At 36.8% G+C, this 16,837-nt stretch overlaps 1 protein-coding gene across 3 annotated transcripts in view; it reads left to right on the top strand.

Moving 5' to 3' along the window:
• The window catches only part of tnr (tenascin R (restrictin, janusin)), a 208,020-nt gene that overhangs the window by 165,663 nt on the left and 25,520 nt on the right, over positions 1-16,837 (top strand). For 2 of the 3 annotated variants that reach the window (XM_088598137.1, XM_088598136.1), the window contains exons 6-13: positions 1,799-2,062; positions 3,716-3,831; positions 8,068-8,218; positions 10,858-11,127; positions 11,507-11,692; positions 12,749-12,838; positions 13,871-14,134; positions 14,839-15,105. In XM_088598137.1, the coding sequence (XP_088454263.1) occupies positions 1,799-2,062; positions 3,716-3,831; positions 8,068-8,218; positions 10,858-11,127; positions 11,507-11,692; positions 12,749-12,838; positions 13,871-14,134; positions 14,839-15,105 (1,608 nt within the window). The remainder of the gene's footprint in view (positions 1-1,798; positions 2,063-3,715; positions 3,832-8,067; positions 8,219-10,857; positions 11,128-11,506; positions 11,693-12,748; positions 12,839-13,870; positions 14,135-14,838; positions 15,106-16,837) is intronic. The other variant, XM_088598139.1, reaches the window with a different exon arrangement.

Genomic DNA, 16,837 nt, shown 5'->3' with positions numbered 1-16,837 from the left:
ATCTTTTTTGTGATATACATTTTCAGAATCCTCTTGTATATTTAATTTAACATTCATATATTATACAGTTGAAATACATTGCAATACCAATAATGTTTCACAGATAAAGGGCTTGTCCTCTTAAGAAATTGCATTCTTACAAATCAAACTTTCTGCTCTTTCATGTGGTCTTGCAGGTTAGCAAATGAAAAATGGATATGCAGTGCTGTCATACCAAGCACTTGTAAGGATTATGAACCAGAAAATTTCTTAGGAATCAGAAAATACGCCATAAAATAATTTAAATTGTATTACGTTTTTGCAATCCAGAATTTGACTCTATACTAGTTCCCGTATTTTATCAAGAGCAAAATGTTAATGACCTCCAGTTGACCTCCAATCTCATCAATTTATTTAAATAAAATTTCAAATTTTGGGGCATTCTAATATTCTTTTTTCCCCACTCTTATACCATAATACCTTAATCTCTGCTGATGCTTTCTGATGGCTCAGGGATCAGCCTGAAACACCTTTGATTTTTTGGCTTTGCAAAATGTAGTCATTATACAGTTCAAGCTTTTTGTTTAAGCTAAAGAAAGACATTTGACTTTTAAATGACTAGTTCGATGAGTTGTTAAAATCGACCTTTCTTGGCTCAGAGAGGGTCCTACTTTGCGTCTGCTGGTGCTGGCTGCTTGCCTAGATGTTGACCCTAAACCTCCAAGTAAATGTGCTCCCAGTTCTTCTCTACTTCATTTATGATTAATGGACAGCAAATACTCTAACTTTGTCCAAGGGCATTTAAGCAGAACACTTATATCAGTGCTTTGAAATTGCAGTATATGTAAATCACTGTAGCCTTCTTTATTTTTCATTTGTTTAAGGGCAGTGGCATTGATTTTTACAATAGTTAGACACTATATTTTGCTTTTCTAGTGCTCCACATCTGATTAAGTCATCAAGGTGCTGGAATATTTCTCACAGAGAAACTTATTGTTTCCTATTCAACAAGCTTTCCCATGATTTGAAGACAGTAGACTTTCTTTTTGCTTTTTTGAGGGGACTCTTTTATGGGCAAGAGTTTACCATTCCAGATTTTCATTTTGTAATTTTACAAATCTGGAGTTACTTATAATTCTCTTCTTATACCCTGAATTATTGTTGATTGCTCATTTACTTAGCTTTCTGCAACAGCTCTCAAGCATAATGGTTGCTTGTTTCCTCTGGAACATGCTGTCTTTCTATGACTCTTCATGCCCTGTACACAAACAGTAGATTTAAGTGTCAACTGGAGAAATGATGCAGCTCTCAGTGATTGCAGTGCATGCTTGCAGAGACCCTACAAGACAGGGCTTGCTGTTGTATAGCAAACTGAGAAGAAACTGACTCATACCTAAGCCACTACACTAGTCAGCCAACTGTGTGTCATTGTTTGGGGATTCCAAGTCACAGTTACATAGCTCAGATTTATTTAAACAAGTAATTTCTGGGCCCTGTCTGCATTCCAAACAAGGATGGAAAGAGACTGTACAGTATACGATCTATGAGACTCTATGACCCTATGATTGTTTCAGTCATTTCAAAAATCAATGGCAATACTTAAGAGATTCTAAAGGAACAATGAATGCATTATGAAAAGTGAATAATTACAATCATGTTACATCTATATAAATATGAATTATAGTAATTGTTATTTTTACTGAAAAAATAAGTTTTTATTAAGTTTTGTCAAATTGATTTAATGTGCAAGAGATTTTGTTTTATTTACCGGGTGTTATTTCAGGTTCTTTTAATGCATTATTGTTTTTTTTTATTGCAGTTGCACCTCCTATGAATCTCAGAGTGGTGGGAATCACAGAACACACCATTGACCTGGAATGGGATGGCTTTGTTGTAGTGACTGACTACCTCATTACTTATGTGCCAACCAGCCCAGGAGGAGTCCAGCTGGAGTTAAGGGTGCCTGGAAACACTACCAGCACCACCATCAAGGAGCTGGAGCCTGGCATCGAATATAATATCAATGTGTATGCTGTGCTCATCGACGTGCTCAGCATTCCGGTTAATATCCAGGTCTCCATGTGTAAGCACACTTTTTCTGTTTAGATTTTTTTTTATTTTCTAGCCATATGGTAGGTAGGTGTACCATAGGAAACACTTCCTTGCACTTCTATATCATATAAATAGATAATAAATATCTGTAGATAATAGATAAGTTCATTCTATAGCTAAATGCGTCATTTCATTAATTTAGTTAAGGGATGATATTTTGATAAAGCAGTTTAATTAATTATCAAGCCATAGTTTTATCACCAGCAAAAGGTTAACTTCTCTTTAATGTACTTGCACTGCAGAGGTGGGTAAGTTAGGGAGGGCTGTGTTCTTGGAATAACATTTAAAACAACAGAATTCAGCGTTTCTGTGCAGACATCGTTTATGGATGGTATACTACAACTCAGCTAATTGTTCCCAGGAAACAACAATGGACACATTCAGTAATTTAAAATGTAAATAGAAAGTAAAAAGGTACAGAGTCTACAATTCCTGTTGTTTTGTACTGGCCTGTGGGTTTTATTTTACAGTATGTGACACCTTTTACCAGATATTTTTGCTTTTATCACAGCCTTTTATCAGCCTTTTGTCAGAGGCTTTGATTTTCGAATAAAAGAGCAGAACTCTTTGTAGAGTGTTATGAAAACAAACATGCTACTAACATATTTGATCGAGAAATGTGACACAGATGAACTTTGTCGGCACAATATACCTCAAAGGAAAATGCCCTAAGTCTGCCAACTGTGAAATGGGGAAACATCTGTCACCTGGTGTGTGAAACACCATCTTGGCAATCTGGCATGCAGACATGCTTGTGGGCATGTTTTTTTGATCCGAGACCTGTCAGCGACATTCAAAGCGATATCCTGAAATGGAAAATTCCATTTAACTTCAAATGTTTAACTGTTCCATATGGGCAAGTTGGGCATTTTGTCAAAAATTGCATCGTGCTTTTGGCCTCTGTTACAGTCATCAACGATGTGATTCGTTAGATTGTTACTAATTGAAAGATAACAAAGAAAATTAAAAATGAATTAGGTATTTTCTTTACTGTTATTAACTTTCCTTAACAGGTTAAAATAAATGTGATAATAAAACGAGTTTTGAGGTAATAATGCTAAGACCTTAAATGCTGTCATATGAGGGTTCCTCCCACATCATCCTGATGTATTGCCATGTTGCACTACTGCTGTGTCGATTGTAAATTAAGAGTTGAGCTAAAACTAACGATTACCCAGAAGTGCAGAAGGTAAATCTTTATTGTAGTAGATAGGCACTGATTAGAAAATCCCGAATCCAAAATCTAAGAAACGCTGATTAAATAAGGTCATCGTTTTATCGATACTGTAGATGTAATTACTGAAAACTCAAAAGAAGCTCCTGTAAGAAAATAATACGATTTCAGTTGAAATGTTGCTTTACAGGCATGTTTAACAATGACAAACCAGATTGGAAACAGATGAATAGTTCTTTCATTCTCCTGGTATACGCAGCACAGTCAGTGACTTTTTAAAAAACTGATCCCCAAATACCACAAGCACTGAGGTAAAACAGCACACGGTTTACATATTCTTCTACAAACCACTGCCTACATCCATCCCCTGGGAATAAGATGGGCCTCACAGCTGATTGATTGAGCATATAGAAGATGGAGACCGATAATATATCTCTTGTTGCCTTATAGATCTCTCCACTCCAGAAGGCTTACTTTTCAAATCCATCACTGAGACATCAGTGGAAGTGCAGTGGGAACCATTTTCTTACTCTTTTGATGGCTGGGAAATTAGCTTCATTCCGAAGGTAAGAATTACCGAGGTAGTAAAACAAGAATTTATTTGTGACACAACTTTATTACAGGAGGGGAATTACTATATGAGTGAATATATGTACATATACTTGCAGCAAGCAGTTTATTTCATTCTTGTGACCTCGGAGTCCACTTTTACATCATCCAATATTTCAATTAGCAATTTAAAGTTTCTCTAAAGGGTGGGATTCATCTGGTGACTTGGGGACCTGTAGCATGATCTGACCTTTTTTCATTTGATTAGAGTTAAGAATCCACAAAATCCATGGAAATATGCAGCTAATGTTTCATAGCTCATGTAATGCAACCAATATTCCTGTAAGCATTTGTTTTTGTTATGTTTTAACATGAAATTGCTCATCTGCTGTTATAGAAAAATAGTTTTCTTTTTTCTTTTTTTTTTAATTGGTATTCATTTGAACAGCGAATTTAGTGGGATTTCAAAGTGTGACCTTTGTGAATGTCCGTGCATAATTAATCTTGACTCTCAGGTGACGTTTGTAATGCAGCGTTAACCACCATTAATATTTTTTCCATTTATATTGTTGTTCGTTTTGTTTTTGGAAGGGTGCTTGCAGATCGCCAGTGTTGTAAAAAGTTACATGTGAGTCTCGGTTCTACATACAGATGTACGTTTCTGTTGATTACCATAGTTCTGCTAAAACAAACCAGTTTGATTTTTTCCTGCACGTTGTGACATTTTCCGTGGAGAGAGAATCTATGTCACTGTATTCCAGGTCTACATTTTGATCAGTGTCAATTCACAACACTCTTATTTTCGTATGAAGTACAGAACTCACCGTCAGCTCCAGTCATATGCATTGCAAATGAATGGAGAAAACATAAAACTCCACAGCAGAAGCCTTACTTGCTTTGTGTTTGACAATTGCTTATTTCCTCTTTTGAAGCAGCAGAACAATTGATGGCATCAGGTGGCACGACTAGTCTTTCACAATGACATCATTATGATGTGCAGTGCAGGAGCAAATTACTATTATCTACAGCTATTTTTTAACAAAAGGCAATGTGAGGCTCTAGTGGATTTGTAAAGAAAACCTCTGGACATTTCATTGTGTCTCTGTCTCCAGGGGTGCACTGTTAATGCATATATATATATATTTCTTTTTAAATCCAAGTGAATTTCTACTTTATATATGCAAATAATCTTTTCAATGAATTCTAATTGTATTTGCATACTGGAAAAAACTGAATTAATGTATGAATTCCCATAATGCCCTAGCCTTTGATCTCTTTTATTATATAGAATATAATGAGAAGCCCAGACTGATCAATGTTTTGGCTTTTTTTTAAACAAATATATTGGAACAGGCTACTTGTTATTCTTATTTTAAGGTTCTTTACTCTCCAAAGCTATACTGTAAATAGTAGCTTTTTTCAGCTCAGTTTTAGCCTGATAAATGAGATTGTCAGCTGTTCAATATCAGTAGAATATTTTTTTAGTCTAGAAATATTAGGGTCATTGGCATTCAATCCCTGAAAGCAATAGTACGCTCCACCACTAAAAAAAGATTTTACAACCTTGTGTTAGAATGGCGGAAATACTACGAATACAATTTCAAAAAGCTAACAACTGACCTGAATACTAAAGAGGAATATTGTGGTAAGGAGAAGGTAAGTGCTACTGTAGGTGCCTTTGTTCTTTAAGATGAAAGCAGAGATGATGTACAGTATATACTTTATATATAATATTGTACATTCTTAATAAATCAGTTGTTCTTTATACAATAATAGCAGTGCGAACATAGAAAAATGTTTGCCTATTGTTTTGAAAGGAATGCTGTTAGGAGTAAAATGGCCCAGTAGGTACAGTAATCCTTTGTCCCTGAAGAGAGAAGCTGAAACCCAGCTCCTGTCACTTGTGAAATTACATTTTTTTTGTCTTTTCCCAGTGGATATACAGTAAGTCCAAATCCTGGAACTGTCCCACAATTTCACTCTTGCAGGCAGTGCAAAAACAGGCTTAATAGTGGTTAAGCAGAGAGGAAAAACTAAAATGGTACTGTTACTCTAATAACATTAATAAATAATAACAAAATAAAATGTTATGTAATAAACATTAAAGAATAGCATAGTGCGTGTGTTGAAAATATATATAAAATCTTAAAATACCACATAGTTGTATTAAAATCAAAAGGCACAATTTCTGCACGGTATACTTCAACACTTCATATTGGAAATTACAGTGAAACATGCTTATTATTTCTCCACAGAAGAACCACTTTGTTTTGGATTGATTCTGGAATTCCAAAATAACTTCTAAACTTTAGAGAAGCTGAGCAATTTTGTTTCTGACTAAGTGTCATAAAGTGTCAATAACTGCCCTAGTCTTTTTTTCTAGCTATTTCACACCGAAGTGCACCAAGGATGTGATGAAACATTGATACAACAGCCCACTAGCTCCCTCTGTTAAGGCACTCATGCTACAAAATGAAACCTTCCAATTTCCACAATCTTTGCTTTCCTGACTGTCATGGATGCAGCACCCCTCTCTGGTCTCATTTACTTTACTTCTAGCTGCTGCTTCTCACCAGAAACACTGCTGAGTCGGGTGTCACTGTGTTCCCACTGGGTGTGTTTGTGCTGGAAACTCTGCTTACTCCACAAAACCTTTTTATAATTTACCATTTCAGCTTCCAGGAACCATAGATACACAACTGGTTGCAGTGAGACAGCAAATAGTTCTTGTACTGTATGTCACACCACGTTCTTTGGTGAGGGTATCACTTGCGAACAATATTACCTCAAGAACTCTGAAGTCATTCTTTTTTTAGATTTTTTGCCTTTAAGAAAGTATAAGAAATCTTGTCCTGTTAAATCATATGATGTGTTTGAATTATGTTCTAATCTTAATTTCTACTGTCCATACAAGTGCTATGTTCAGAACAAATGTCTTACATGTCTTAGATTTTCCTTCGAGGTATGTCATATTCTCAATGCAGTTGATCAAATTATGGTGTCAGGTCCATCCAGTACACTAGCCACAGGCAACAACTCTAGCTGGAGTGTCATAATAACTTCAAAGCACTGAATACAGTGGGAGATACAGCATTTTTGAAAGCAGTATTGAACATTTGTTAGTTACAAACTGAAAAAGGAAGAATTGAATACACATCAAGGTGAAGGTATATAAATTAGAACTGACTGCATTGGCACAGAGAAGGATGCTAGTTTCTTGTTTTGGGAATGTGGTAGTTTTGGCAATGTAATGTAAACCTGCACTTTTTCTATGTGTATACACTATATACAATATTGTAGGTGTTATTATTTGTAAAATCACGGATGATTAAATATTTGCACAATTAGTTCTACAAGTATGATCATTTTGTTTAAAAAACATAAGAAAATGTGTGTTCTACTTTTGACACAAAATGTTCTTTGTAAAATCGCAACATTTTAATATCAATATCAACAAATGTATTAATATCAACAGCTTGCCAGGTTAGACCAGAATGTCTACCATTTTAGGGTTTTAACTGCAGTAAAAACCCACATTTTCCTTGAATTTCCTTTCCCAAGTCTCCACAGTCTATTAATACTACCTGTGTAATTTGTGATGCGGGAGAAGGTTTTACATTCTCTGTTATAAGGAATATGTTTGTTCTTGTTTCTTATTTAAAAACATTTTAAATAATCTCACAGCCTCTTTATAAACAATAAAAGCTAAGATCTATTACGTACACTGCATTAACTGAGTAGAATGTAGACATCACAAGATTTACTTTCAGGATTGGTTTCCAAATAGCAACAATTCCACATTTTAAACATTGAATATAGAGATGTGCCTTGCTGACCCTAAAGCTAAAGGTTGAGGTTTTAGAGAACTAAAACAATACTTAAAAGAATCATAAGAAAACCATAAAGGAGGTCTAGTAAGACTTTAACTGCTGCTTTAATAGGTGATTAATGATAATGATTAATTGATAGGTCTCAATAAAAAAATGAATAAAGTTTAAGAGGTATGTTACAAATATGAAGTAAGCACAATGTTGAGAAAGAGCACATTTAGTTAAAGACATATTAGATGTGTTTTTAAAACAAGTTAAAGCTCAATGTAAATGAAAGAATGAACGGCAAGGGGAAAATGGAGTGTTTTTCACACCTGTATGTTATGATCACACCAATTTATTTCAGTATTGAATGCAGTTAAAAGCATTGGTGTAAATGTTGCTAACATATTAACAAGAATAAAAAAGGTTTTCCTTTTTCAGGATAATGAAGGTGGAATGACTGCACAACTGCCAAGCACCATAACCTCATTCAACCAGACTGGCCTGAAGCCAGGGGAAGAATACACTGTCAATTTGGTTGCACTAAAAGACCAAGCTCGAAGCCCGCCTGTGTCAGCAACTGTCTCAACTTGTGAGTGATGGCCTCTAGCACTTGTGTGTCTCAAGTAGACCTTTCAGGCAGTTTTAAATCAGTGCATAAACCACTTTTGTTATTTTTGTGGTTAACAGTGAAATAGCTCAGATGAGAACTGGGCTGGGACAAAATCAATAAGTTATTGATCTGTCTGTCATTCAAAACCGTTATAATGATAAGAATATAGAAATGATAATTACCCCCCAAAAAACCTTCAAGAGTTTTAAAGAAGACTTTAGTACAGTTAGATTTAATGGGAAATGTCAAAGTGATGAATGGGTCAGTCTTAGAGCAATTATATACTTAATGTATAGTTCAACCAAGTATTCTTCAGACTGTCGGTAAAAGAAAGAAGGATTCAATTTAATTGAATGATTCCATAACACTTTAAACTAAGTGTTCACAGTACAAGTCACATTTACAATCACTGTGATAAGAATCACTAGCGGTTGCAATTAAAGCAATTTTCATGATTTATAAACACTAGTCAATATGAAATGAGCACGCAGCAGTTCAGTGCACAATGTTTCTATTCAAAGTAACACAGTGTATTGAAATGGTAATAGAGTGAAAGATTCATTTGTGATATCCAATATACAGTACTGTACTGTATACTGTATGTTCATCAACATACAATATAGATAACACCTGATATTTCAGATTTCACATTCATACCCTATCAATACAGTAAGTATGAAAAATACTTGCAAGAAAGTTACCAATTATTGCGAAGCAAAAAAAAATCATCTATATTGTAGTAACCTTTCTCCTTATTTATTCTGAATTAGAAAATAAGGTTGAATAGCAACGTTTTCTTTAGCCACAAGAAACTGCATGCAATACACAGATATGTCTTTAAATAAATGTAAATAAAATATTTCTTTATGTTATTCTTAATCTAATTTTTAACCTTTTTATTTTAACTTTGCCTTAAATTTGCTCTTTAAACCAGATTTTTTTCCAACTCTTTCATGCTACAATTCTCGTGTAGTGGAAAAGATTATGCCATTTAACATGTCACAAAATCACAGATAAGCATAATATTTAATAATATACTAAAATAGGAGGTGCTGAAAGCTCCCACATTACTATTGATCACCCACATTAAAACACTAAAATTTTAATTTATTATTAATCTCAATTAGATGACATCAATAATAAGCAGGCCTCTAAATCAGAAAGCGCTAACACTTCCTTGTTATTAGACTTCTGCTGCCTTAACTAACTTACCCTGCTGATTCTGTACTTTATGGTGAACTGCCGCACTGAATTCTGTATTAGCTTTAGAGAAAGGTTATTTTTCTATCGACAGCTCTCTGACATTTGACTATTGAACATAACAGCTTACAACTGGGCCCCCAAAGAGTACAGCTTTTAACAGCTTCAGGCAAAGTACTTATCATAGAGGATCTATGTTTTATGGTATTAAGCAGAATAATGAGAAGTCACAAGTAGGCAGTGTATAAGGAGAAAGATCATTTTAGAAAAATCTAATATATGCATCCTGCATCTTTATAGGTTTTTTATATAAGCTAATAGTGAATTGTTTACTTCACTCAGAGATGTGAATGTTTCTTTTTTGGTTTCCATAGAAAGATGACAGGCAACAGCTAAGCGTTCCCCATCTTTATCCACCTTTGGTAACACACACATTCATTGTATGAACAGTAGGCAGGAACATCACAAACATATAAGACAGGCCATTTATGTTTGTGGATGCTTTAATGCAATCCAGTTGTATGTTACACCATCAGATTTTAAAATATAAAAGGTCTGCATAAAAGTATAACAATGAACCTTTAAGAGCACATAAATCAGGGTTTTAAAATCAATGCCTTTGCCTTTCGCAGACTTGCTACTGTATGTGCTGCAACTCCATGAATAAGCAAATGAGGAACTAACAAAAGAGCCCATTAAGTTTTAGAAGAAGAGAGAAATCACAACGTTTCGACTGTGCTCACACCCAAAGAAGGCTTCACAGCCGAAACGTTGTGTTTCTTCTCTTTTCAGCATGGAATAAACCTATTACTTTGCAAACTGATGTAGCTACAGTACCAACCTGAACTACCTTTACGTTTTATACTGCTTGTTCTAAAAGTGTTTTGCAGACCTCTTACAGTATGTTAGCCGTGATTTTCCTTTTAGAACATTTTGTTTTCATTACATGTGGTGATCACACTTTTTTAATTCCTTCTAATTTGTAATCGTCAACATTTGTTACTTTAACTTGAAACCTACAGTCACATTTAAAAAGTTCCTGACGATCTTAAGCACGTCAGTAAAGCCTGAAACTTTCTTACCTCAATCTCATTTGAAGCAGCCAGATATTTAAAATGAAGAATTTCTAGAATTTCATCATCAGTCACTGACTGTGGCAAAGAGTGTTTTTCTAATGCTCTCACACATAAGACAGTTGCATCATCCAGTCCAAGCTGTAGTCTCAACATTTTAACCCGGTGGTACCAGGTTGCTGTGACCTCTTCCAGGAATAAACAGCTTTCTGACAATGGTTGGGTGGCTGGATAGATGGTGACTAGATGTTTGTTCTGTACTGCTAGAATTGTCTGTGAGGAGCTGCATGCAATGAAAATTGCTGCTCACAGTAGCTTCGATTTTAATGATGCTGTTGTTCACAGTGATCGACGGGCCAAGCCAGCTGATGGTTCGAGATGTCTCAGACACAGTAGCCTTTGTTGAGTGGACTCCTCCTAAGGCTAAAGTGGATCAGATTGTTCTGAGGTACAGGCTGATCGATGGAGAGGGCGTTAGGACCACCTTCAGACTGCAGCCCACCTTGAGCCAGTACTCTCTACAGGTCCTGAGGCCAGGCTCCCACTACGAGGTGTCAGTGAGTGGTGTCCGGAAGGGGAACGAGAGCAATGCTGTTTCAATTGAATTTGTAACTGGTAAGGCATGACTTCACCTAATACTGTGCGTATGTATTACTGTGCTTACTCAACCAATTCCTAACCTCAATTTTGAGCAAATAGTTTGACTTTCTGTCTTGCTTTAATTTTTTGGGGTCTGGAAGTGGTTCCTTTTTTGTGAATCCCAATATATTCATTGGGAGTAATTGTCCGTTTTTCTAGATTCTGTTTGCTTACTGATACAATAAAATTAATAGTTAAACTTACTGTAGGAGAGCTTTGTATAATCTTATGCTTGTTTGGTCAGGCTACCATCAAACCAGATAACAAAATATGGCATCATTTCTGGTTGATCAACCACTCCTAAGACGGTCTTATAGATTCAGAACAGTATTTTAATTTTTATTTCTTTTCGCAGAAATTGATGCCCCCAAGAACCTGCGTGTTGTCTCAAAAACCTCCAGAGTCCTGGAACTGGAGTGGGACAATAGTGAGACTGAGGTGGAGAATTACAAGGTGGTTTACAGCACATTAGCAGGAGACCAGTACCATGAAGTCATTGTCACCAAGAATGATGGGTTGACGACCAGAACCACATTAACAGGTATAAATGACAAAAACAACAAGGTCAGGCCAGTGAAGCTGCCGATGATGAGGTTTTGTTATCAAATCCTTGTTTTCTTTCCAATTCATTTTGTAACAGTGACACTTCTTTATTAAATTTGAGCATCATACAGTAGATGTGGATAGGAGCACAACTAAAAGTAATTCCAATCACTTGATTCAAGCTACTTTCTAGCTGACCAAATATAGCTTCAGCATTGTTAATTTATGTTTTTAAGTAATTTCTTCTACATTTCTTCTACAAGAATCACACAACAAAGATTTTGAAGATCGATTACAGATCGTACATTAAGTACTTTTCCCTCAGATCTTAGTTTAATGTGATTTCCTTTATATTTCGGGCCGCATGTAGGGTCTTTTTTATGAAACCGTACATTAGTAGCACTGGGTGGTAACACTGTTAGCAACTCTTTTTTTTTCAGTAGGACATTTTGAAAAAAAAAGAACGAAAGCCACAATCCTTACAAGAAAAAAAAATGCTCTAGAAGCGCCTGACCTGGAATATATCCAAGTTTTGAAGTGCCTTGTCGACAGATCTGTGGAAATCGATGCCCGCTTTTGCTGTTTCTGTTAACTGATAAGCAGGATGTGGTCAAATTGATTTTTGTTTAACTTATTTGTTAAAAAGGGTTTGCTCAACTCTTAGCAAAATGCATTAAAATTGCTCATTTGCAGTCTTTCATTATTTTGATGTATTTAAAACATCCTTAATGAAAGTATTCTTGGCAGTCAGGCTTTTTTAGCTTTTCTTTTTTTTTTTACATCTTGGGCCGTGTGATCATACGTATCTCTCTCTAGTTGATTTTACTTTACCGTCTGTAAAGTGCCACAGTTCAGTTATCTTAGCGATTATTTTCATTTAATATTCACAACTTACAGAATCACCTTGAAACGCCAAATCCTTCCTCTTTGCATACAGTATGTGAAACCTTAGAATGACTTCATGTTACTTAAAAAGCCAGACTTTTAAAACACTGTCTTATAATGGCTATGGGTAATATTGTTATCACAATAACTTATTTTCTTTTCTTTCCAGACTTAGTGCCTGGAACAGAATATGGCATCGGGATATCGGCCACTATAGGGGGCAATCTCAGTGCCCCCGCAACAATGAATGCCAGGACAGGTCCGAAATTTATTTCAGCATCCAAAAAAAAAAAAGTACTAAGAGCAGCTCTGTTACGTATCTGCATCTGTTGCATCTGTTATGTATACGCCAACTTATGTTGAAACCATTCTGTATAAAGCCATTGTTTTTCTCTACCTTCTATGTGTAAAGGAATAATAGTTTTAGATTCATTACTCCCCTTTTTGGGGAAAGCTTTCTTGTCAATGCAAGAAATAAACAGGCTGGCAAAGCTACATGTAGAATTATATGTAATCTGTAGAAATACAGTCCTCAGGCACTGGTCTTCATTTTTCAAGATCAGAAATAGCACATGCTTTTTAAATACAACTATATTGTCTGTATTATATAGAGAAAATTAGTTGTTCTTGAAAAGCATGTGCACGGGGGCGTGTCCAGTGTGGAGGCGGAGCCCTGGTAGAAGGGCGGAGCCTCGCCTTTGTAGTCCCGGCTGTCCTCGCTTCTAGATGATGAGCCACAGCTGGGCAGATCCTATAAAGGCACACTGGACAACCCCGGAAGGGTTGAGCAGGGACCCCCTCTCCCCCGGAAGGGGGTAGTTTTACACCGACGGTCCCAGAGGGGATTGCACCCGCGTAAGGTGTTCTTTTTCTTTTCTTTTTCGTTTTTCGCCTGACCCGCTGTGCAGTACCGCCAGTGAAGGCTGTTTCTTTTCTATTTTTGCTTTTGGCCTTACGCGCCCTGCTCCACCTGACTGGACCCCATTAAATAGGGTAAGCCCAGCCTGGAGGTCACGAGGCACAGCGGTTCACTTTTTTTTGCTTTTTGTTTATTTTTTGGGGTATTATTTTTGGTCCCTGCTTCCCTCCCCTCTCCCGGGGCGTTGACTTTTTGCCGGTGCTCGCCACGTGCCTCCCCCTCTGCACTGTCACATATACTAATTATATATATACTGGATATATTTCCTTACAATACACAAATCATTCAACATTATGTTTAACAACATTGGTAATAATATACTCCTTATTGTAATCTGTATTTTCTAACTACATGTTTTACTCATTCTTCAAGGTCTTGACAGCCCTTTGGATTTGACAGTGACGGACTCCACAGACAATACTATCTCCCTGGTCTGGGGGAAGGTACACGGACCCATTGACAACTACAGAGTTACTTACACCTCATCCGCAGGTGTTACCTCTGAGGTGATAGTGTCTAAAGACAAGTCAGCAGTGACCCTGACTGACCTTGAGCCTGGCACAGAATACACCCTAACCGTGTCTGCACAGCGAGGCAGGCAGCAGAGTGCTGCAGCCACCATCGACGCTTTCACAGGTACAAGAAACTCATTTTCAGCATCTCTGCATGTCTTCTGTAATACATTATAAGGACCTTCCAATAATACATTTTGACAGTTTAGCATTGCGTCAAAGCCAACTCTGTATGTCATATATGTAAATAACAAAAGTTTAAAATATCCACTAGTACAGAGTATCTTAATCGGTGAAAAACCATTTTCCCAGCTCTGTTGTCTCAACTGGTGAGCATCAAAGAATCGGATTCCCTAATGCAATCATGCTTCTGTGTGGCCTCGGTTCCCCATCATTGCCCCATCGCCATTTTTGCATACATCCTGCAAACATCAGCATTTTTCCTCGCTTGCTGCCAAGTCAGGTGCTTCTCTTTCTTCCCTGCTACAACTGAGTCGTGCTCTACCTCCATGTCAAGACTTGTCGTTCTGATGGACACTCTTGCATCTTCACCTGCTGCTGAGCGTTTTGCATCCTGTACACCACCGAACTCATGAAACCCCATCCCGTAGCCAGCGCCATCAATGCTTCAGGTGCCACAGAGGTTCCATTGCAATGAGCTTCGGCGCACTTGCTCATCCTTCATATCCTTGCTCATGAATCACTGCGCTGCACCTGCATTACAGACGGAACACTAAGTCTTTGCAAGTGCTAATCCTTCTAATGTCAGAATCAACTGCTCACATTGTATGAAGAGCATTCTCCTTGACCAAACGCTTTGGGTTCCAGGATTCAGACCGGTTACGCAGCTGTACTTCTCCGACATCACTTCCTCCACAGTGACAGTGGCGTGGAGTGCCCCCGCCCCACCTGCTGACATGTTCGTCTTAAACTACAACCCCCAGGACCATGGCAAGACCACAGAGATCACACTGGAAGGCTCAAAGACACAAGCAACTCTCACTGGCCTGCAACCATCCACAGAGTATATTGTCACCCTGGTGTCTGTTCAAGGGACTAAAACCTTTGAGCCAGTAGAAGGCTCAGTTATCACAGGTACACCTCAAAACGCAATAGGATATACAGTACAGTACAGCATGATTTGAAATATCTGATATCTGTGCATTGTGGAGTATCTAGATCTCATGAAGTACTGCGTGGACAGAAAGTGGCAAAAATCTTTCTTAGTCCCAGACTAATTACTTGATCAAGTCCTAATCAGTGGAACAGATATTTCTGATGTTTATTTATCATTTTTTACAATGAAGACTTCAACATAGCTGCATTACACTTTTTTTTAATGAATGCCTTTCTGTGTAAGTCCAAAGACATACTGGTAGGTTATTAGGCTACTGTGAAAATCGGCCCTAGTGTGAGTGAGTGCATGTCTGTCTGTGTGTGCCCTGTGATGGACTGGCATTCCCTCCTGGGTGTTCCCTGCCCTGCCCTGCCCCCATTGCTTGCCCAACACTCCGACTCCCACCTCAGCCCTGAATTGGATGAAGCAGTTAGAAAGTGGATTGATGGCTTTTCTGTGTAATTCGCTCTTAACTGTCACTCCTGGAATGTGGAAGTAACTAAAATTTCTAACCAAGCTAAGGGGAAGCTGTAATTTGCAGCTGCCAGTGTGAGATATAAGACTTATTATCATAACCAAGAACTTACTCGAATTATGGCAATACAAAGGTCATAATTCTGTACATAAAGACCTGCCTGATACTATTTCTCCAAGGCCTGTCAATACACAGACCTATAATAACTCATTTCAGAGGAATGGTTGTCACCCAATAGAATAGAAAACACTTCATGTGAAACATATTCTGCAGGATAAAACAATTTACAGTATGCTTTATCTTCCTACATTTGATCTGTTTTACAGGTTAAAAACAACTTTACACTGTTTTTTTTCCGTTGTGTAGAGGTTTTCATCCAGGGCTCTACATAGAACTTAAATAGGCTAAGAAATTAATGCAAGGTATACATTTTTGTACTGTAAGTCATTTAGCAAAATAATACCTCATTTCTTAATCTTATCTGTGCATCATATTCAAAGATGGTAGTACATGATTATTTTGTAAATATATCATGTAGTGCTTTTATAGCTTGCTATTGTCTGGCTCCATATTGTATGGTTTCCACATATGTTTTTGAAGAAAACTTAATATTCAAACACATTTTTGAGCATTTACTGTGATTGACAGTCACAATGAATAAAAATATTGGAAATACGCATTCATGAATAATTACAATTGAATTGTATCAGGATGCTATCTTCAGCCAGAATCTAAATGAACTTGAAAAACATTACTTTACATTGGTAGCCTATTTCAAAAATTACAGCTGTCATAATGACATTACACAATAGACACAATAGAAGTTGTTTTTTGTTTTTTTCAAAGGTATTCTTCAAACTACTCTGAACCATCATAGAAAATTCAATCTACAGTGCTGTCATTAAGACATTATTCCTCGTTCTTTCAATTTATTTTAAAATCTATTGTTTTTTCTTCCTAGATTAACTGAATCAGAGCAATTACATTTACATAAGGCTTTACAGATAACCTTCGCTGTCACACTAGTCTATTGAAGCCAGAAGAACAAAGCCATACAGAGACAGGTTCAGGTTCTGGTGGTCAAAAAAACTCACATTGCAGATCATCTGCTTTTTGTCTGCTTGTTTATTTTAATCCTTCTTAAACAAAGCACAGACTTTGAATGTGCCTGCATTAATGCCTTTGTAACTTTTCGTGCTGCTTCTGAGGCATATACAGTATAAATAAAAATGTAT

Source organism: Lepisosteus platostomus, chromosome 11 (genome assembly GCF_059453375.1).
Source record: "Lepisosteus platostomus isolate fLepPlt1 chromosome 11, fLepPlt1.hap1, whole genome shotgun sequence".
In the NCBI taxonomy this organism is placed as follows: domain Eukaryota; kingdom Metazoa; phylum Chordata; class Actinopteri; order Semionotiformes; family Lepisosteidae; genus Lepisosteus; species Lepisosteus platostomus.
Note: the sequence above shows the minus strand (reverse complement) of the source record. Positions and strands in the feature narration are given on the sequence as shown.